The sequence below is a fragment of the Lactuca virosa genome, chromosome 2 (assembly GCF_052849685.1).
Source record: "Lactuca virosa cultivar CGN04683 chromosome 2, Lactuca_virosa_CGN04683_v6, whole genome shotgun sequence".
Lineage (NCBI taxonomy): Eukaryota > Viridiplantae > Streptophyta > Magnoliopsida > Asterales > Asteraceae > Lactuca > Lactuca virosa.
Genome location: NC_136427.1, coordinates 93,747,816 through 93,768,546, shown reverse-complemented (window position 1 = coordinate 93,768,546; position 20,731 = coordinate 93,747,816). Strand labels below are relative to the sequence as shown.

Below are 20,731 nucleotides of genomic sequence, written 5' to 3'. Positions count from 1 at the left end.
CAACATAATTGTAGCTCACTAGTGAGTCCCTCTCTTGCTGCGTTAGCTACAAAACATAAAAAAGTCAAAATTAGTCAAACATGAAACATTAGGAAGATATATAGGGATGATGAATATTTTTCAAAACCTATTTCTTGATTTGAACCAAAATCAGCAAAACGATCGGTTGATGTGTACCAAACTAACATTTCTCCATCAAGTATACCTAAATATTCACTAGTAACTATTTCAAAAGTTAGATCACTTAGGATTGCATCTAAATGGACTTGAATACAGGTTCTAACCTAGCTTTACAACATACGATAAGAACAAAATTATCTCCACAGTCATCAACATACGAATCGATACCAGATGAATTGATATAGCTTTACATCATGACTAGAATCAATCTACGAGTGTTACCTGGATTCAATTTCTCAACAAGTTGATTTGATTAAAACATCGATCTGGAATGGTGAGAGAAGAGGAGATGTGAATCAATTGTCGGGATAAGGAAGAAATATGAATCAGTCGTCGGAGATTAGGAGGAGATCGATCGCCGGTAACGATGAGAGAATGTGAGGCGGAGATGAGGAGGAGATCGATCCACCATCAACCGATTTAGGTCTTCGACGATCACTGCTGCAATCGAAGATGAACATGACTGACATCGATTCTTGGATCGTGGGGTATTCGTCGATGATTTAGACATTAATGGCAGTGGATTGGTTGTAGTCTGCAGTGGTAGAGGTGGTCGATCGAGGAAGGAGGGACGAAGAGGGAAGAGATGCGGTGAAGAAGACAACTGTGAAGACGACGCCGTGAGAGAGAGAGAGAGAGAGAGAGAGAGAGAGAGAGATGTTTAATCAGGGGAATTAAAATAATTATTTTATTCCTAAAATGTCCCTGATTCATTTCAATTTCTTTACCCCCATGTCTTATTTTTCCTAACTATTTACAAAAATGCCACAAAACATCATAACCATCTATTATTTTGATCTAACGGCTCTCGTTTGGTTCTCGGGTTCTCGGGAAACTTTGAGTTATCAAATGATCCTTCCTCTATATATATATATATATATATATATATATATATATATATATATATATATATATATATATATATATATATATATATATATATATATATATATATATATATATATATAAAGATTAGATTCCTCAATTTACTAAGTTTTAAACCTTAATCCGAAACTCTTGCGACTGTGTTGATTTGCAAATGCCCGCAGGGCAGTTTTGTATCTTCCATGGGAACCAATGTCAAAACCTTAACCAACAAAATCTCCACCTATCTAAAACTCAACAACCTCTCCAAAGCAGTTTTCACCTTGTATGAATCTACGGTCCCCTTCGACTTCTCTCTATACGCATCCCTCTTCAGTCTATGTGGTTCGAGACGTGCCATCGTCGAAGCCCGTAAAGTCGAATCCCATCTAATTACCTACAATCCAACACCACCAATTTTCTTATTGAACAGGGCGATTGAGGTGTATGGGAAATGCGAGTGTTTGAGAGATGCAAGGGAACTATTCGACGAAATGCCTCAGAGAGATGGTGGGTCCTGGAATGCTTTAATTTCAGCATATAAGCTTAATGGGTTAGCGCAGGAGGCATTAGGTTTGTTCTTGGATATGAAGGATGATGGGTTTCCATGGAATGAGGTTAGTTTTGCTAACGCTTTGGGATGTTGCGGTTCACTTTTGGAAATTTCTTTTGCTAAGGGAATACATGGACTAGTCGTAAAGTATGGGTTTTGTGCGAATGTGATTATCGCGAGTTCCATTATCGATGTTTATGGGAAATGCAGGTTTTTGAGCGATGCGAAGAGAATGTTTGATGAGCTTCGTAACCCAAATGAGGTTTCTTGGAATGTGATTATCAGGAGGTATTACGACATGGGCAAAGAGAGGGAGGCAATAGTTATGTTTTTTGAAATGGTCAGAAGGAATGATGTTATGCCATTGGCTTATACAGTCTCGAATGCCCTTCTAGCTTGCTCAAAGATTTCTGCTTTCAATGAAGCTCTCCAAATCCATTCTTTTTCCATCAAAACAAACCTGGTAAACACGTTGGTAGTTTCAGGATCTCTCATTGACATTTATGCAAAACATAGAGATCTCGATAGTGCTCACAAGATCTTTAACCAGCCAAATGCAAAAAACTTGATCACCTGGACTTCAATGGTGACAGCATATGCCACAAATGGTCAAACCAAACACGCACGGAAACTGTTCGATGAAATGCCTGAAAGAAACATCGTATCATGGAACGCTATGCTAAATGGCTACACCCGCCATTACAAATGGGAATCCGCCTTAGAAATCATATATCTAACAACCAAATCAAACATCATTATCGATCATGTCACAATCATGTTAATCTTAACCACATGTTCCGGCCTTTTATCCCTTGAGTTAGGGAAACAAGTTCACGGATATGTCTATAGGCATCATTTCAACTCTAATCTCTTCATCAGCAACGCCCTTCTTAACATGTATGGAAAATGTGGAGACTTGAGAAGTTGTAGATCGTGGTTTTATCAAATGAGCCACTTTCGGGATAACATTTCTTGGAATTCAATCTTGACAAGTCATGCACGACATCAAAGAAGTGAAGAAGTGATGAAAGTCATTTGGAAGATGCTAGAAGAAACCCCACCAAATGAGCACACTCTTGCAACCATTTTAGCTGCGTGTGCGAATCTTTTCGCCCTTCATCAAACCAAAGAAATCCACGGGTTTTTAGTTAGAAATGGTTACATTATGGACATTGTTACAAAAGGAGCCTTGATTGATGCATACTCAAAATGTCGTTGTTTAAGTTACGCACTTGTGGTCTTTAAAGAAACATGTTCACGGGATTTGTTTCTTTATAACTCTATGATATTGGGATGTTGTCACAATTCAAGGGGTGATTTAGCTCTTGATCTTTTTGAGATGATGAAAGATGAAGGGTTAAAACCGGATAATACCACATTTCAAGGGGTTTTGCTTGGTTGTGTATGTGAGGGTAGGGTTGATTTGGGTAGGGAGTGTTTTGATGGAATGAGTAGTGAGTATTGTGTTATACCACGGTTGGAGCATTATGAATTGGTGATTGAATTGTATGGGAGGTATGGATACATTGGTGAACTTGAGAAGTTTGTTAAAGAAATGCCATTTGATCCGACTGTGTCTATGTTGATTAGGGTTTTTGATGCGTGTTATGAGTATGGATATGAGAGGCTTGGGAAATGGGCTGCGGATCGGCTTAATGAAATGAACCCATTGGTCCCATACCGATTTGAGCTCACGAATTATGATAGGATAGCCACGTGATGAGGTGAGTTTTTGAGTTTTAGCAGTTGCAGTGTCAGAGTTTCAGTTCCAATATGGATTGACCATAAAGTTCCAATATGGATTGACCTACTTATGGGTATTGAGCACTTTTGTCATACCTAATTTACATCATAGACCCCATTGGTGGTATCTTTTGTAGAAAGATGTGAGATTTGAGTTGCATGTGGGAGTTTTAGTTTTAATGCGAGTATTGAACACTTATGCCAACAACCTAGATGATCACATAACTGTGTGTTGGATAACCATTTTGTAGATACATCAACTTGATGATAGCTGAACTTTATACAAGATATACAATGTGCTTACTTTAGAATGACATGATTTATTTATTTATTTATTTTTTGTAATGAGCTTAAGTCAGTTAGGTAGAGTCTTGGGCAATTTCAAACTAGTATTTAAATAATGCATCAAAGTAGTTCAATTTGTTTATTTTATAATAAAAATTTGGGTTAATCATCTTTTTATATTAAAAAATATACGATTATATAAAAAATTAGAACATAGTGGATTTGTTATCGGTTTATACAGCCATGTTTTAATTTGTTACTAAACCTTTACCAAAGAAATCAAATTTAGTAAAGAAATCAACTTTAGTTCATAAACAGACAAAAAAAAATGACGACAAACGTAAATAAATAAGCTATGTTTTAATTATTTTTTTCCCTTAGCAATTGAAGGATTCTATCGAATCTTCTTTTTTAAGATTTTGGAGGATTTTCATTGAATATGTAGTAATACATCTCACATGATGACTCTTTATAGTCCCAAGATCATCATGTGAGATGTAAATCAAGAAAAATAATGACATAAAACTGTGTGTTTACGAAAAGCTCAATCTACACAAAAACTATAACTAAAAATCTCACACAACAAAAGTTAAAGACTAAACCTTTAACTGTTTTTGCTAAGTATACCACGGCATAACCAACTATAATTTCTTCACCAATAACCTTTGCAAGAACACGATCCGTTCTTAAAATGATGAAAGCGACTCGAATCCCTCAATATTATCTCATGATCAATAATCTTGGATATATATACCATCGCAACATGACAATCCCCACAAACCCTCAAATTTTTCGTGATCCTAATCGGTTGACCACAACTCGTGGTCAATATCCCATACGCAAGAGCCAATTTCTCACTATGTTCAACCAAATTATCACCTTTCTCTTCATCATCCACATCATGTAAAGCAAAACTCGTATCCGGAACATACCCAAGCTCTTTAATCCTATGAATCAAATCACCAAGAACATCATAAATCTCATCCGATCTCGCATGATCTTTGTCCCCAACATAAAACGTCACCAAACCCGTCTTCCCTTGAACACAACTCCACCCTGGTCTTTTCTTGATTCCAGAACCTTTCATTAAAAACCGAATCTTGGAAACATCTTTCCAACGTTTCGTATCCGCATATATATTCGAAAGCAGTGTATACGTCCCATCGTTTTCACACCCTAATTCTAATAACTTATCACACGCGTATTCCGCTAGCTTCACATTTGTGTGGACCCTACACGACCCGAGTAAAGCAACCCACACTACCGGGCTGGGCTCCACGGGCATGGTTTCGATAACCTCCATGGCTTTCTCCAACTGCCCGGCCCGCCCGAAAAGATCAACCATACACGCGTAATGCTCCACCCCGGGCACAATCTTGAATTCCTTCGTCATGGCGTCGAAGCACTCCATTCCTTCGTTTACAAGACCGGAATGGCTACACGCGTAGAGAATGACTAAAAATGTTACACCGTCGATCCGGAGACCGGAATCGGAATCTCTCATTCCGGCGAAGAGTCGGAGAGCTTCGTGGCCGTAACCGTGCATTCCGTATCCGGTCATTAACGATGTCCATGAGACAGTGTTTTTTTGTTCCATGGTGTTGAAAACTACACGCGCGGTGTCGAGGTCGCCGGATTTTACGTACATGTCGATGAGGCAATTATGGGTGAATAAAACATCGGAATGGAATTGGGTTCGCAGGATGTAACCATGGATTTGTTTACCGTGTCTTAGATTGGCAAGGCGTGCACATGCCATTAACGCGCATGAGATTGTGAAGGCGTTTGGTGTTGTGGGGGTGTTTTCGTAATTAACCATTTGTGAGAAGAGTTTTAACGCGTCGTTGGCTTCACCGTGTTGAGCATACCCACCAATCATGGCTGTCCACGTGACAACGTTTCGATTTAAAGGTAGGATCGGATCGAAAAGCTTACGTGCAAGATCTATGGATTTGCATTTGGCGTACATGTCAATGAGAGAATTGATTACCATTTGTTCATCTCCATTGTCGTTGTTCTTGATGTTCAGAATCTTTTTGATGACGTGGCAATGAATCTCCTTACCTTGAAGTAATGACCCAACACTTGCACAGCCAGAAAGTAGGGAGACTAGAGTGACCACATTGGCTTCAGAACCCGAAAATACCATTTGTCGGAAAATATCAAGAGCTTCATGGCCATGGCCTCTCTGAGCATAACCAGAGATCACAGCACTCCATGTCACCACATTTAACTCAATCTTCTCTTCTCGCATCTTCTCAATTAAACCAAGAGCATCTTCAAATCTACCGATCTGGGAATGGCCTGTAACCATGGCGTTCCAAGAAACTACATCTTTCAATTCCATTTGCTCAAATACTCTGTTTGCGTCATCCATTAATCCACATTTGGCATACATGTCGACTATGGCATTACCCACGAACAGATCTTTAATGAGTTGGGTTTTCAATGCGTAAGCATGAGCCTCCTTCCCTTGAATCGATGCTTGAACAGAAGCTAAAGCAGGAAAGATGTTAACAAGGCTTACAGCATCGGCATGAAGCTGGTTTTCTCCTTTTGTCATTCGATAGAACATATGGAGTGCCTTTTTTGAATCACCACTCTGCATATAAGCTGCAACGATTGAGTTCCAGGAGATGACGTCTGTAATTTCACTAAGAATCATTTCATCGAACACCTGGCGGGCACTATCCAAATCACTGCACCGACCATACATCGTCACCAACGCATTACCCACAAACACGTTATTCTCGTACCCAAGAATGCAGACAACTCCGTGAAATGACACGCCACGACGGAACGACGGGAGCTCTCCGCAGGCCTTGAGAACAAAAGGGAAAGTGTACCCATCAGGACGCCAACCAAGGGACTGCATACCGTGATAAAGCTCGAGAGCGTGGTCGAGTAAACGGAGACGAACTGCACGTCGAATAAGAGAGTTCCACCAGAACACAGACGACGGTGACGGCGGTATACGAGAGAGGGTAACAAGGGCGTGTGATGGGGCGTCGCAGGAGATGTACATACCCACGATTTTTTGTAATGCCGTAGGGTCTGAGGCTGCAAGGCCATTCACTGTGAGTTGTTGGTGAAGAAGCTTGACTTTGGTTACGGAGCTGCATTTTTCGAATACGTGAGCAGCGGTTGTGAAGAAGGCCGACAGCTGGTGGTGGAGGCGTTTCAAATGTGGTGGGGTTGGGAAACGGTGGCGCATACTATGACCGGCGGCGGTTGTTTCATTATACAGAAAGCACTTCAAATATTGGGGATTTGCAGTTCATAAATATTTAAAGAAGAAAAATAATATCTTTAAATTGTAAATGCACAAATAAAAACCTTGTGCTATGTATTTTTTTGGGGTTTTAATCTAAACCCAGACTCTTTTGGATTCGTGGTCCTTTTGACTATGTTTGCTTATGAGTTTGGTCCCTTGGAAATCTGAAAAGACTAAAATGCACTTTCTGATATATTTTTTATGTTTTTTCATTTTAATTTAAAGAAAAAAGAAAATAATTAATTAATTTGGGGCCACATCTCTCTCTCTCTCTCTCTCTATCTCTCTCTCTCTCTCTCTCTCTCTCTATATGATACTAAAATGCAGTTCTTCATAATCCCAATATTTCTTCCATTTTTGTGTTCTAGGTTATAGAGGTAGAAAGATTCACTTGAACAATATCTTGAAATCAAATCATGTTCATTATACTAGTTAAATCCTTGTAATATGTAGTTTAAGGAAAAAAAACACGAAAAAAGTAAACATTAATCCATACCACAGGGGAGAAAATGGGAAGGGAAGGTTTCTTTTGATTCTGATTATCTTACAAAGCATATTTCATTTACATACCTAAATTCAAACACCCCTAAATCATCTTCTTCATCCACCATAACATCATCATCATCTTCTTCAACACCTTCATCTTCTTCAAAAATCCAAACCCAGCTCATCCATTAACCATTTGCTCCTCACATACGCATATACATACACCACACAATCGAAGATTTGGTTCCCAGTTTACAAACCCAGAAATTTGCAGACCTCCAACTACACACCAACCATCACCTCAATTACCCTTCTGTATCAACCTCCATCGTTTCTACAAACCTTACACCACTAGGAATGACCTCATGCATCATCTTCTTCACATACCCACCTCCATTACCTTCTTATTGATTCGTTTTTTTAGACTTGTTAATTGGTTAAGAGAGTGGGAATAACATAACGCGACACGCCACCAGGTTCTGCATCAATTGCAAAAAAGATGAGGGATGAGCAAATCTATTTTTTCTCTCTATATACACTTTCGATGCTACAACCCATCTGCAATCTTTCCTGCCATGATCCAACCATGGTCTTTCATGCAAGTCACAAAGACAAACAAACATACAATCACACCTAGTATCCTATATAGTATAGTGAGAAGACTCACCTCTCTATCAAAGTAGACTACACCACAACTCGTAAGATTGGAAGGCTGGTGTTACACACCACCTAAAGAAACACAAAAGGTTGAACCTTAGTCTACCATCTAAAACTAGTAAATTGACCAAACGTTAACTTGGTTAAAAAGTCAACTATCAATGGTCAAAGTAAACGATCAGTCACCGCACCGTGGCAACCACACGACAAAACAAACGCGGATGAAACTTTCCAACGCATCATGGATTCTAGACAAAACAAGTCAATTGATGAAACTCATAATCCATTAAGCCCAACACCCATACTTTCCAGAAAGCTTCTTAGCAATCAGAAGGTCCATGAAGATCATTGCTTTATAGACATGCATGTCCAATGCATGTCACACTCCAAGTTAGGTCAAAATGGCGAGAAATAGGATCAAAACTCCATGCATAGCATCAACTCAAACTATAAGTCGTGAAACATATGTTGCTCTTGGGACCTCAAGTAGTGATAAAGTTGCAAACTTTATCAACACTAACCATTCATATAAGCACAACATGGAGAAATAAAAAGACTTAACTGGTTAAATAAATAGACATCCAACTTCATAGGAGAGTGACACAATAAAAGACGAAATTGCCTTCGCATGGGATGCATGTGGTACACTTAACTGACATTTTTAAATTTGTTACATCGCCGGACCAAAACCACAAACAAAACCCAAATTTGAACCACCGGTGCAAGTTAAAACTCTTTTAGACCGAACCCAAAGAAAATTATAAACCACAATGATCGTTTTTGTATTTTTGTCCAAAATAATTCTTTAAACATCAAGGCAAACATTTTGAAACTTAAAAAGTTTACTGAATTATCGTCGTAATACCGATTTACGATGAACTATCTTCTCTTTGCTTGATTATTTTGAAACATTCTTCAGGGAGGCTTTTGGTGCACTTTTCCGATCCTTATTTGTTTCACCACCTTGAGTGCTTATCTTTTTTTAGAACAGCTGAATATATTAGAGCTAGCAAGAAGCTAAAAAAGAAAAAATAATTACAAAGGTAAAGCCATTAAGGGGTTTTGGAGCCAATCGTTCCATAAAGCCTTAACCTTTATGTTTTTATTGACAAACCACAAAAAAAAATCATCGGGACAAAACCTCGCGAGAAGAAAGTTTATTACCGGACACCATTTCGTTTCTAAATCTCCATAGCACCTAAAGCACCACTCCTAAGATAGCCTCGGGAGCCAAGAGATCATCAAACCAGCCGTAAACATCGCACAATTGGGGATTGTAATACGTCTATATAGTTCCTTTGTTATGGAGCCTCACATGTAACTGGGGATCCTAATTATCTTTGTAGAAATGTGTCTTAAAACTAATAAGTCTAGGGTCAAATATGTAAACAATGGACGAGTTTAGGGATTGTTCTTGTAAATATGGGAAAAGTCAAAGTGACTTTTTGACCATTTAGTTAGACGTACAGGAGAGTTAAAATTCAGTTTTACGTGTTCTGCTCTCTATATCGCATAAACACATACAAATTCAATACAAGAATCATTCTTGGGTCTTTAATTGTTAATTCTTCTACATTCCTTCGTAATTATTGGGTTATCCTTCTGCATTGGCACAACAATCTTGATGCTCGATCCTTCTGTTATTTCTGTATCCTTTGTTCATCCAAATATCATCTGAACAAATCAAAATAAGTTATAGCGATGTACGCTAGGTTTTACAATGATGATGATAAACCATAAACTTAGTATGCTATCTTATTATATGATTATAATCATGTTGTTCTGTTCTTCACATTACTAACTTTTTTTCAGCTCTTCTGCTCTCTGTTCCTGAAATTCAATTAGATTTTGGCTAACCCCCCAAAAAGCCACTGTCCCTTGAAGCCCGTGAACCTACTTGCATGATCATAACTTTTAAGAAATGCACTTTGGTTAGTGTTCTACAAGATATTTCAACATCATAATAACTCAAAATATTATGATAAATAAGAGCCGGTTTTTGTTTAACCAAAAAAGAAAATAAGAGACCTATAATACAATACAAGATCTTATTTCTTTGATCCTAAGAGTCTATTGATGGGTTTGAAGGAATCTTCGGAACTCTGATATGAACTTCTCAACTGCCCTATAATTATAGTCTATTGGTGGCACATATTCTTTTGGTATAGGGAGGGTGAGGGATGAACTGTTAGTCAACATGCCAACAACTTCTTCCATTGTTGGTCTTTTATCTGCATCTTCTTGAACACACAGCAACCCGATGTGGATGAATCTTGTTATGGAGCTTGGATTGGCATGAATTCCTGGATCAAGTATATTTGAAGATGTTCCTTCCATCCATTTTTTCCAAACCTACAATAATTTCACATACCTTTTATACTTCACTTATTACATGTAGTCCGTTTGAATTTCTCAAAAACGTAACACCATCATATAACATTTCTCTCTCACGCCACAAAATTAAGACATTATACAAAACGTAAAAGGAAAAAGAATAACCAAAATGCTTTTCCATGATTTAAAACTTTTGTAAGAATCAGAAATCCCTAATCACATTAAAAGTCAGGTTACATGTGGAAAAAGGTTGATAAATTTGTATGAAAATTCCTTTCAAAGATTGGGTCAATTTCAAAAAGCATTATATGTTTGTGTGTGTGTGTGTGTGTGTGTGTTTTTTTTAATATATAGGGTGTGAATGATAGTACAGATGCACAATTCTATCATCATAGAATCTGATCATCGATAATCATACTTACATTTCGTTCTAAGCAGTTGTAAATACTACTCCCAGTTGTGGTTTCCAAAACCAAGACACCAAAACTATACACATCAGCCTTAGCTGACTGACGATTATGCTTATGCAGTTCTGGTGCGATATATTCCCTGTCACATATGCAGATATTATTAGCTTCGACCATTACTACAAATCATTCAAATTTTGTGAAGGAAAATGAGAACACAAACACACGCACACGTATTCTATATCAAATTAGGTTTTCCATGAAAGATAATTTAGATCCTACAAAGTTGAAGGTAAGTCGCTTAAATTACTATTGTAAAGACTTTCTTCCTAAATGAACTCAATTTTTATACCTATTCGGGGAAGTTAAATTGGAGAATGGAGATTACCTTCTTGCTCACTAATATACCTATAGCAACATCTTTATCAATCAAAAATTGGTAATGGTTGACAAGATTTTACAATGCTTATCACTATTAAGGGAATACTCTTGATATTTTGTTAATACTTAATAGTCATTTCATTCAACCATTTTCTTAGTTATAAATGCATGAGCACTTAAAGTGAACCGAAACCATGTCATATATCTTTTGACAATGTGGAATAATGTATGAGGAATCAAGCCATTCTTTATGCTTAATATTTACAAATAAGCAGTGTACTCTTCACAGGAAACCATGACATGTGATGTGTAAACACTTCCCTTCCTAAATGGACCCAATAAAAGAAAAAAATTGTTGTGCCAAATGAAGAACTGAATGATTTTGAATCATCTAGTTTTAGAAAATTCAAGAACATCTGAAGGGTTGAATCCCGAAGATTGACAGTTTCTAAATGAATGGTTGTGTACTTACAAGGTCTCCCACAATGCATCCATTTCGACATAAACAGCCTCGTTTATTGTTGTTAAACACCTTGAGAACTCAAGATTTGACAGTTTGGGGTGGAAACGTTCATCTAAAAGAACGTTTCCAGGTATGACATTACCATGTATTACATCATGCTGGTGAAGGTAAAGAATTGCCCTAGCAACACCCAATATTACTTTCTTGCGCTTATTCCAGTCCAAAAGTCCTACAAAGACATATCATCAAGAAAAATGTTAGCCAAGTTTAATCTTTCATTTCAGCTTAAACTTTACATATAATAAGGTTGATTGTTTTCTAATAGACTCCAAGCATGAAATCCATATTTTAAGAGAAGTGATACCAAATATCGAGAGATGTAGATTGGAACAGAATGCGAAGTCATAGACAAGGAATACTTTTTTTCCTTCAATGGAATACCCAAGCAATGGAAGCAAATTCTCATGCTCAAGTTTTACCATTAATGACACTTCGTTTTTATAATCTTGACCACCTATTCTAGCAATTGATATTCCTCGTCCGTTTTGTAACTTTCCCTGAGAAGAAAAACCACGTTTGAGTTTTAAGCATCCTTTCGAAACCCAAAAATAATGTAATTATATAAGATACCTTGTACATGAATGGAGCCAAGCTACATCTTAACATTCTATTATCCTTAGCGAAATTCTCAGTTGCAGCATTAATAGTTTCAAACTCAAACCTGCGTAAGATTCTATTTTCACCTCCAACAGTATCAAAGTATAACTCCAAAGAGTTTAACCTTCTACCCCAAAAACTTGTCATGGACATGGCTGTGGCTTTCTCATGTAAGACTAGTATAGACTCAAGGCATGCCACAACCTCAGCCATTGTAGGCCGTTGCTTTGGATTGTTATGCACACACCGATTTGCAAGATGTGCAAACTGCTTCAAACATTTAGGCATCACTCCCACTCTTATAGTATAATCAACAATTTGCTTTAGTCTACCTTCTTTCATAGATTCTTGAGCCCAATTTACTAAACCCCAATGCTCCTCATCAAGACTTGTATCCACTGCTCGTTTTCCACTGAGGACTTCAAGTAATACTACCCCAAACGCATACACATCTGACTTTCTTGTCAACCTACCCGTTGCGTAATAGTCTGGATCTAGGTATCCAAAAGTGCCTTTCACAAAAGTCTTGACATAAGTCAAAGGTTGATTTATAGGAGCTAGTTTGGACAATCCAAAATCGGAAATCTTTGCAGCCCAATTATCATCTAACAAGATGTTTGAAGTTTTCACATCGCGATGTATAACACCATGCTTAATACCTGTGCCAGTGTGAAGATAATCTAAGCCACGAGCAACCCCTATGCATATTTTCAGTCGTCGAATCCAGGATAAAGGAGTTTGAAGTTTGTGAAGATGATCTTCAAGGGTTCCATGGGGCATATATTCGTAAACAAGGATCATCTCTTCACCATGATTGCAATAACCGATCAAAGACACTAAGTGGCAGTGTCTTAATTTAGAAAGCATCTGAACTTCATTCCAGAACTCTGCTGCTCCTTGATTAGAGGTTGAATCCAGGCGCTTAATGGCCACAACCAAATGAGTTGACCCATTAGTGATGGTTCCTTTGTAAACTATGCCAAACCCCCCATGACCGATTATCAATGACTCGTCGAAGTTAAGGGTTGCTAAGTTAATCTCCGAAATCGTAAACTGATGGAATTGTTGTGGAAAGAAGAATGATGAGAAGTCAACATCCATAGCATTAGTCAAGGAAAGAAGATGGATTCAGATATGAATTAGGATTTATAGGGAACGGATTTCCAAATATATATAACTATATCACATATATGCACATGAGTCATGGTGTGAAAGCATTTTTAGCTTCTTCTTTTTTTATAATTAAACATACTTACATACAGATTGTTGTTTGATATTGCTTCTCATCCGGTTTCTACAAAATTACGACATACTTTCGCAGAAATTGTTGTACCTTCCAGAAATGCAAGTGGTACGGTTTTGTGACTCAATGGCTTTGCTCCAGCGCTCCTGCGTTGACTTGCATTTTATCTTTAGCAAATGGAATTTCAGTGTCGCCGCTGGTGGTCGAAATACATCTATGATACTACAGAAGGAACTAGAAGTGGAGTACCGATACCGAATGATTAAAAAAATTTATAAAATAATTATTTCTTAATGTAAATAAAAAGAAATATTATTTTTTACGCATTTTTCGAAATAATTAGATAAGTTACAGTTTTCGTCCATGTGTTTACATCTTTATGTAGGTTCATTCCTATTTTAGAAAAATTGATCTGAATGGTTTTCATGGCTTCTAAATTCATCAGCATTGGTCCTGTAGCCAGTTACTGTATAAATGTCTCCGTTAAAAACATGTAAAATGAAGAAACTATCCATTTTGTTCTTTCAGTGTTTTTAATATATATATATATATATATATATATATATATATATATATATATATATATATATATATATATATACAGAGAGAGAGAGAGAAAGGTTCAGGTGTTTAAAGTAATTATTGTGTTATTGTATGTATAAATGTGGGCCAATCAAAATTAAATAATTAAATAAATAAATAAGGGTAATTTAGTAATATGATTAATAACTTCCAAAAATAATCCCTATAATCATGATATTGACTTTTAACCTAATTTATCCAGGTTTATATCTAGTTGACTTTTTCTAACCCTAATTTTATCCCCTTCATAAATCAGCCTCACACCCTTACCATCGAATCGAACGATCGTGGGAGAAACGGGTGCAATCCCAGATTTCCATTCCCGATTTCTAACCCTTTCGCTCCGAATCAACAAATTACAGACCAATGGAATAGGTGGATGGGACAACAGATTTCCGGCGAGTCCCTTTTGGGTCTACTCCTCGTCGTTCTTGGTGTGTTCTGTGATGAGGCGCTTGGCGATTGAGGAAGGAGGCTCCTTCGGTGCTTGGCTGGACCGAAGAGGAAAAAGGAATGGAAGCATCGGGGGGGGGGGGGGGGGGGGCTGTTGCTCCGATCGTAGTAGGTCAGGAGATTGGGGGTCTGCTTCAGCAGCTCCTCTGTTCTTCTTCTTCTTCTTCTTTTTTATTTTTTATTTTTTTATTTTTTTATTGCTCTTGACTGAAAATGATGAATGGAAAGGATGTTTGTGTTGTTTGATTTTGAGGTGATCGACATGAAAGATGAAAAACACACACTATAGTGTGTGGTCATTGCAGAAGACGAAGAAGAAGGTGGAGGTGGGTTGTCACAGTCGATTGCTCGCCGATTTCCCTCTCTTTGTCATAGTCGACTGCTTACAACTTGCATTGGTTGGAATCGAAGCAGAAACACAAATTACACTCAACTAAGTCCCTAGCCGGGTAAACCACATGTCTCTGTTGATATTAACTCAATTAAGCAGAACAAAGTTTTTACAACTTTATTTTAGTTCAGTTCATTAAAATTAATGTGAACTTTAATCTGTTTCTTAGAGATAGTTTTCTACATGTTCATACTAAATTTTATATTCTATTGGAATGGAATCACGAATTCCAATTCTGTTGGAATGAAATCATGAATTCTAATTATGTTGGAATGGAGTATGGATATTTTCTCACTGATTTATGCATGTTCTACAATTCTTGGTTATTGGTTTTGGTGCAATTCACAAGTCCACATATTTTTCCAAAGGAATTTAGTTTTTTATTTTTCATTTGCTAATGCATTATTGGAATCTAAACTACAATTTGATTTTGTTTTCACAGAAGTTGATGCTTGAAGAATGGACCACAAAATTGAAAGTGATTCTAAGCAACATTATTCTTTTAGAATGTATTAGTGTCGATGTTAGATTATGTTTTCTTTCCCGTTTTGAAAGTTTTTTTAGTTTTATTCTTTAACAATAAATGTAATTCTTAACAATTGTTACCCGTATTTTATAAGAAATAATGTATTTTTTTGTTTTTATTCTTCAATTGATTGTTCAAGAATTTGTTATTCTACAAGAAGTTCTTAAAGTCATGATCAAGAATTAGGTTCAAGAATATTTTTATTATTTATGGTTCAAGAATATTTTTATTTTTGAGTAAATAATTAAATAAATAAACATATTCTGTCAGAATGTCCGAATTAAAATAATTATAATTCGTAAAATCGGATTTTTAAAATTAATAGAATCTATGATCCCTTAAAATATGCAATTTTCCTTTATTAAATCTATATTAATTGACTAAAATACCCTTGTAATTAAATTAGATGATATTTTTCAATTATATTTAATTCAATAATATATATTAATCACTTTCTTAAAATAAGTAAAATTGATTGGCCTACATTTATGCATACAATAACACAATAATTACTTTGAATAGAATAACCTAAGCCTATATATATATATATATATATATATATATATATATATATATATATATATATATATATATATATATATATATATATATATATATATATATATATATAAAGGTTCAAATGAGAACCACCAAAGGTTAAGAACTATTTAAGAACAATTTCATTAAGGGTAATTTTTTCAACATACATTCATAACATTACACCCATTAAACACTAGATCTGATACACTCAAACTTCAAAAAAACTTTCAAACTCTCTCAAACTTTTTCAAAACTCTCATGAATCTTCAAGAACTCATAAACTTCAACACCACCTCTACCACCAACTGCCACCACCTACGTCCGCCACACACCACTGCAACCATCTAGAACCGTCGCCTCCCTCAAAAGTTGTCGCTCTACCACCACCTTAAATCGCCGACCAAACTCACCACCACCACCTCCAAGCTCTCATATATCCGATGAGACTCTTGTTATCCCACTCAACGAGATCGAGATCAACGTGAGCCTCAACTTCGTGGAAGAACCTGTAGAGATCATGGACCGAGAGGTCAAAAGGACGAAGCAAAGCCGTATCCCGATAGTGAAAGTTCGCTGGAATGCCAAGCGAGGTCCCGAATTCACTTGGGAGCGCGAGGATCAAATGAAACTTAAATATCCTCATCTTTTTACTTAATTGTTTGTAATAACTTAGTTGCTTAAAATCTAATTTCAGGACGAAATTCCCTCTAACGGGGGGATGATGTGACAACCAAAAATTTCCAAGCTTGTTTAATTAATTAAACCTATCAGTGTTAGACTCATTTGGCTTCCAGTCATCACTGTTTGGAACCTGTTTTGAGTGTTCTAACCCTAGTACATCAAAGGAATAAGAGATTGGGAATAGCAGCTTAACTTCTTAACTGCCTGCAACCGTAAACCTCCTCAAAAAGGGAGTTTACGGTCAAGACCAATGAGTTTACGGTCATGGTGACCGTAAACCCATCCCTATATATATGGAGGGTGATCACTTCAGCCATTCTTTTCCCTCTTTCAAGCCTTAGAACCGATTCTCTCTCAAAAAGCATAAACTTTTGCTTCCAAATCTTCAAGAACAAGTAAGTGATTCCTTCTTTGTGTGTTAGATCCTTCCTAAATCCATGTTTCACTCTTGATTCATCCAAGGGTTTCATATTTTATCTAGATCATCAAAGATCCTCAAGAACACGGTTGTGTTTTGGACCGAAAACACCTTCTTTGCCTTCAAAACCGTAAGTATCATCTTCCCTTTCATGAATCTAGTTACAATCCTTCATTTTGGACTTAAGATCATCACTCTTTACTTGAACAAAAGAGTTTACGGTCTATGAATCTTCATAGACCGTAAACCCTTATAAAGGGTGTTCTTATAGCCTCTACTCTTCCTAAGGCTAAGCATGGTCCCTAGAATCTGATGCCTTCGAATGAAGCTCTTGAAAACCATCATTTGTGCAAGATTTGATGAGTTTACGATTGAATCTCCTTAGACCGTGAACTCCATGACCGTAAGGTCATTGGACCGTGAGCACTAAGACCGTAAACACCTAAGACCGTAAACTCCAAGGACCGTGAACACTTGGACCGTAAACTCCAAGGACCGTGAACACTTGGACCGTAAAATCCAATGGTCATACCTCTTTGACCGTAAACTCTATAGGGTGGCCATATACCCTAGTTATGCAATCATATGTGATTGTATCCCATAAATCTTAGAGTTTCCTAACCAATAAGGGTGTTACCCTTCTTATTTAGTCGTCTATACACTAAATTCATATACATACATGTCTATATGTGTCTATTAGGATCATTGTGTGCTCAAGGTTACATCTGACACTCTACAATCCTTTTCCAACCACACGTCAGAACCACTCACTACATGTGAGTTCATACCCCTTAATCAACCTTTGAAATGATTTTAAATGCTTTTATGGGGGGGGATACAAGTTGAAACATTCTAGTTATTATATTAATCACATGTGATTAATAACTAGAACAAACAGAAAGATTTTCTATTACTTTCAAATTGTTATCAAACTTATGGATTTCAAATACTTCAAAACATTTTATCAAGCTCTTTTAAATGCTAAATCCTTTATCAAACTCTTTTAAACTTATATTATTGTCAAACTCATGTCTATACAAATATATTTATATAAGTAAGATTTGAAGGACTTAGGACTGATAGCTCAATTTATTCCTGTTCCTTGTTTGCTTGTGGACTTAGAGTACCCTGTTATTTGTCCGAATGTCATTGAAATCTTAGTTATATATCATATATATGTGTTTAGATATAAAAGCTTTTACTTCAGTTCAATACCTTTGGGTAGCAAAGGCATACAAACAACATTACTAGTAATTATAATAGGTATAGTTTAAGAGATTACTACTCACTATGACTAGTACAATGAAACATACAAGAGTCAGTTCACTTATGAGTCGATACAAACCTACTATTATGAGAACAATACGCACTATACACTATACAAGAGAACATACTATACACTAGTGCAGAGAGAACATTACTACACTATGACTTACTATACAAACACTAGGATACGATAATTTAATTGTGAAATACTACTTCAAGATACAACAATACATTGTTGTATCCCTTTGTAACCAGAGTCTCCTGGAGGGAGAGCGGGCATCGTGTGTATAGATCTATACGGGACAGACACTCCCACACCCCGACTGGTAGCTACAGTCCCCAGCCGATAAGGCCAAGGGGTGACAAAATGTCACCTCACTATTTTATGACGCCAGAAGGTCGTCAAGTATTCAGCCATCGATCAACATGGTTACAAACTAATTCACATCTAAACCTTTAATTAACAATTAAAGGCAATAGTACTCATTAAGGAGTATGGTACATTTAATACGACCTTGAGTCTTCATTTCTATCATTTAATAGTCAGTAGTGTCACTGCTGAGGTAGAACATACTATTTTCCTAGTAGAGAATAGGAATGATTGGGAGAAAACATTCTTTTGCACAGTAATAAAGTACTACTATATTTTTCCCACTATTACAAATACATATACAAACATTACATTTTTATACAAGAACAAACATGTAAAACAGTTGGGCCTCGGGTAGAAGGCTACATTATTTATAAGCAGGAAATATAGGATTTTCTGGGAAAACTTTACAAACTTTTCAAGGTTTTAATACAAACATATTGTGGCTTTTAACTACTAAATGACATTAAATACTTATGAACTCACCAGCATTTTATGTTGATATTCTCTTTCAAAATAACTTGTATTCTTAGGGAACCAGTAAGACAGGTACACTCATGCAGCTTTTGAAGGACGGAGTGGACCCAAGACTCGTCTTTATTTTGTTTATACATTTTTGGTGTCATTTAAACCTTACAAAAGAACACACATGTATTTAATTCTTCTATTAATGCAATGGATGTTGTTGCTTGTTTACTATTATGCATTGTTATGATACTGTACATGACGTCGTCCGCCCCAGAACGTTTCCGCCGTTCCGGTTTTGGGGTGCGACAGATTGGTATCAGAGCATTGTTTATAGTGAATCGAGTATATCAACCCATAAAAGATATACAAACTATAAACGCAACGGGATTAATATACTCTGACCAAGAGTTTATACTTTTAAATAATAAAATATTTAACTAAGTATACATACCTGCATTCATACTAAAATCAGTGTCATTAAGACAGAACAAAAGTATTACGATTGTTGAACAACACGATTAGGCTTAGAGACATATAGTCAAACCTGGGAGGATATAGCCTGATCAACTATATTTTTCGAGGAGTGACTAGCATGTGCCTAAGAATGGTTGTGGTGTTGCAACAAGTCTAAAAACTTACCAACACTACTACAACGAGAACATTAGAGCAGAACATAAACCTAAAATACTATAGGAGTATTTTGTGTTACTATAATTACTTATTTGAGAGCTAAAAAGGTCTTTACTAGTAGGTCAATAGTTGCTAAGTGGATACACTAAGGTTATATGTGACTAAGGTGTTATAGACTTAGAATCTGTGACCTTTGCTTTACTTCATGTTCCTTGTTTGGTTGTGGATTTAGAGTTAGGGTCACTTATTCGAAGGTCTATCCTGTTTTGATTACATGTAACTGGTATGCACTATGCAAGTATTGAAGTAACTAGTAAGGATCATCTTATAATTATCTTAAGTAGTACGTCTATTTTTATAAGATTCTTATACCCCTTTTCTCGTGTAGATATCATGGCTGGATTCCATCCCCACGGCGACCCATACTTCCCAAACCAAGGCAATGCTGGATGGCTTGAAGAAGAGCCAGAAGATGATCATCCAATCCCTTTGGATGATCACCTCGCAGAAGGTTTTTCGGATGGTTCTGACTCCGAGCCAGAAGTCAACAACCTACCTCAAGAGGCCCAAATCCGAAACCTCAACCCCCGACCAGCGTTTCAAGGCCCCACACCTTTGTGGGCGACAAACTTGAACCAATGGTGTAACATCTGGATTTCCAGGTATGCTATAAAGTTCATTTATCTTGAGTTTTATAGAGTGACTCGGCGAGTAGGAGCTCAGACTCGCCGAGTAGGAGCGCGCATTTCTTGTCTGATTTAATGAAGGACTCGACGAGTCGATGCGTGGACTCGGCGAGTCCGCGCTGTAAAGTGAAACCCTAATTCTCGGGGTCTGTGCCCTATTTAAAGGCCTTTTTAGCCTCCATTTGCGGCCAAT

At 36.8% G+C, this 20,731-nt stretch overlaps 3 protein-coding genes across 5 annotated transcripts; 1 reads left to right on the top strand and 2 right to left on the bottom strand.

Annotated features, from left to right (window-relative positions):
- The first annotated feature begins 1,194 nt into the window (after positions 1–1,194).
- On the top strand, positions 1,195–3,654 carry LOC145159293 (Tetratricopeptide repeat (TPR)-like superfamily protein). Its single transcript, XM_079078232.1, has one exon. The coding sequence runs from the start codon at positions 1,248–1,250 to the stop codon at positions 3,315–3,317; it is 2,070 nt and encodes a 689-aa protein (XP_078934358.1). The 5' UTR covers positions 1,195–1,247; the 3' UTR covers positions 3,318–3,654.
- Positions 3,655–4,140: 486 nt separating this feature from the next.
- On the bottom strand, positions 4,141–6,911 carry LOC145159292 (Tetratricopeptide repeat (TPR)-like superfamily protein). Its single transcript, XM_079078230.1, has one exon. It carries the CDS (start codon positions 6,837–6,839, stop codon positions 4,278–4,280), a length of 2,562 nt encoding a protein of 853 aa, XP_078934356.1. The 5' UTR covers positions 6,840–6,911; the 3' UTR covers positions 4,141–4,277.
- Positions 6,912–10,000: 3,089 nt separating this feature from the next.
- LOC145159294 (uncharacterized) lies at positions 10,001–13,767 on the bottom strand. Of its 3 annotated transcripts, none has more exons than XM_079078234.1 (6): positions 13,541–13,767; positions 12,258–13,337; positions 11,992–12,184; positions 11,637–11,856; positions 10,799–10,925; positions 10,001–10,394 (listed from the first exon to the last, which is right to left on the bottom strand). In XM_079078234.1, the coding sequence occupies exons 2-6, from the start codon at positions 13,149–13,151 to the stop codon at positions 10,113–10,115; spliced, it is 1,716 nt and encodes a 571-aa protein (XP_078934360.1). In that variant the 5' UTR covers positions 13,152–13,337; positions 13,541–13,767; the 3' UTR covers positions 10,001–10,112. The 3 variants fall into 3 exon arrangements, with proteins under 3 accessions (XP_078934360.1, XP_078934361.1, XP_078934359.1); XM_079078235.1 differs by having other exon boundaries at positions 13,618–13,767; XM_079078233.1 differs by lacking the exon at positions 13,541–13,767 and having other exon boundaries at positions 12,258–13,531.
- Between the last annotated feature and the right edge of the window lie 6,964 nt (positions 13,768–20,731).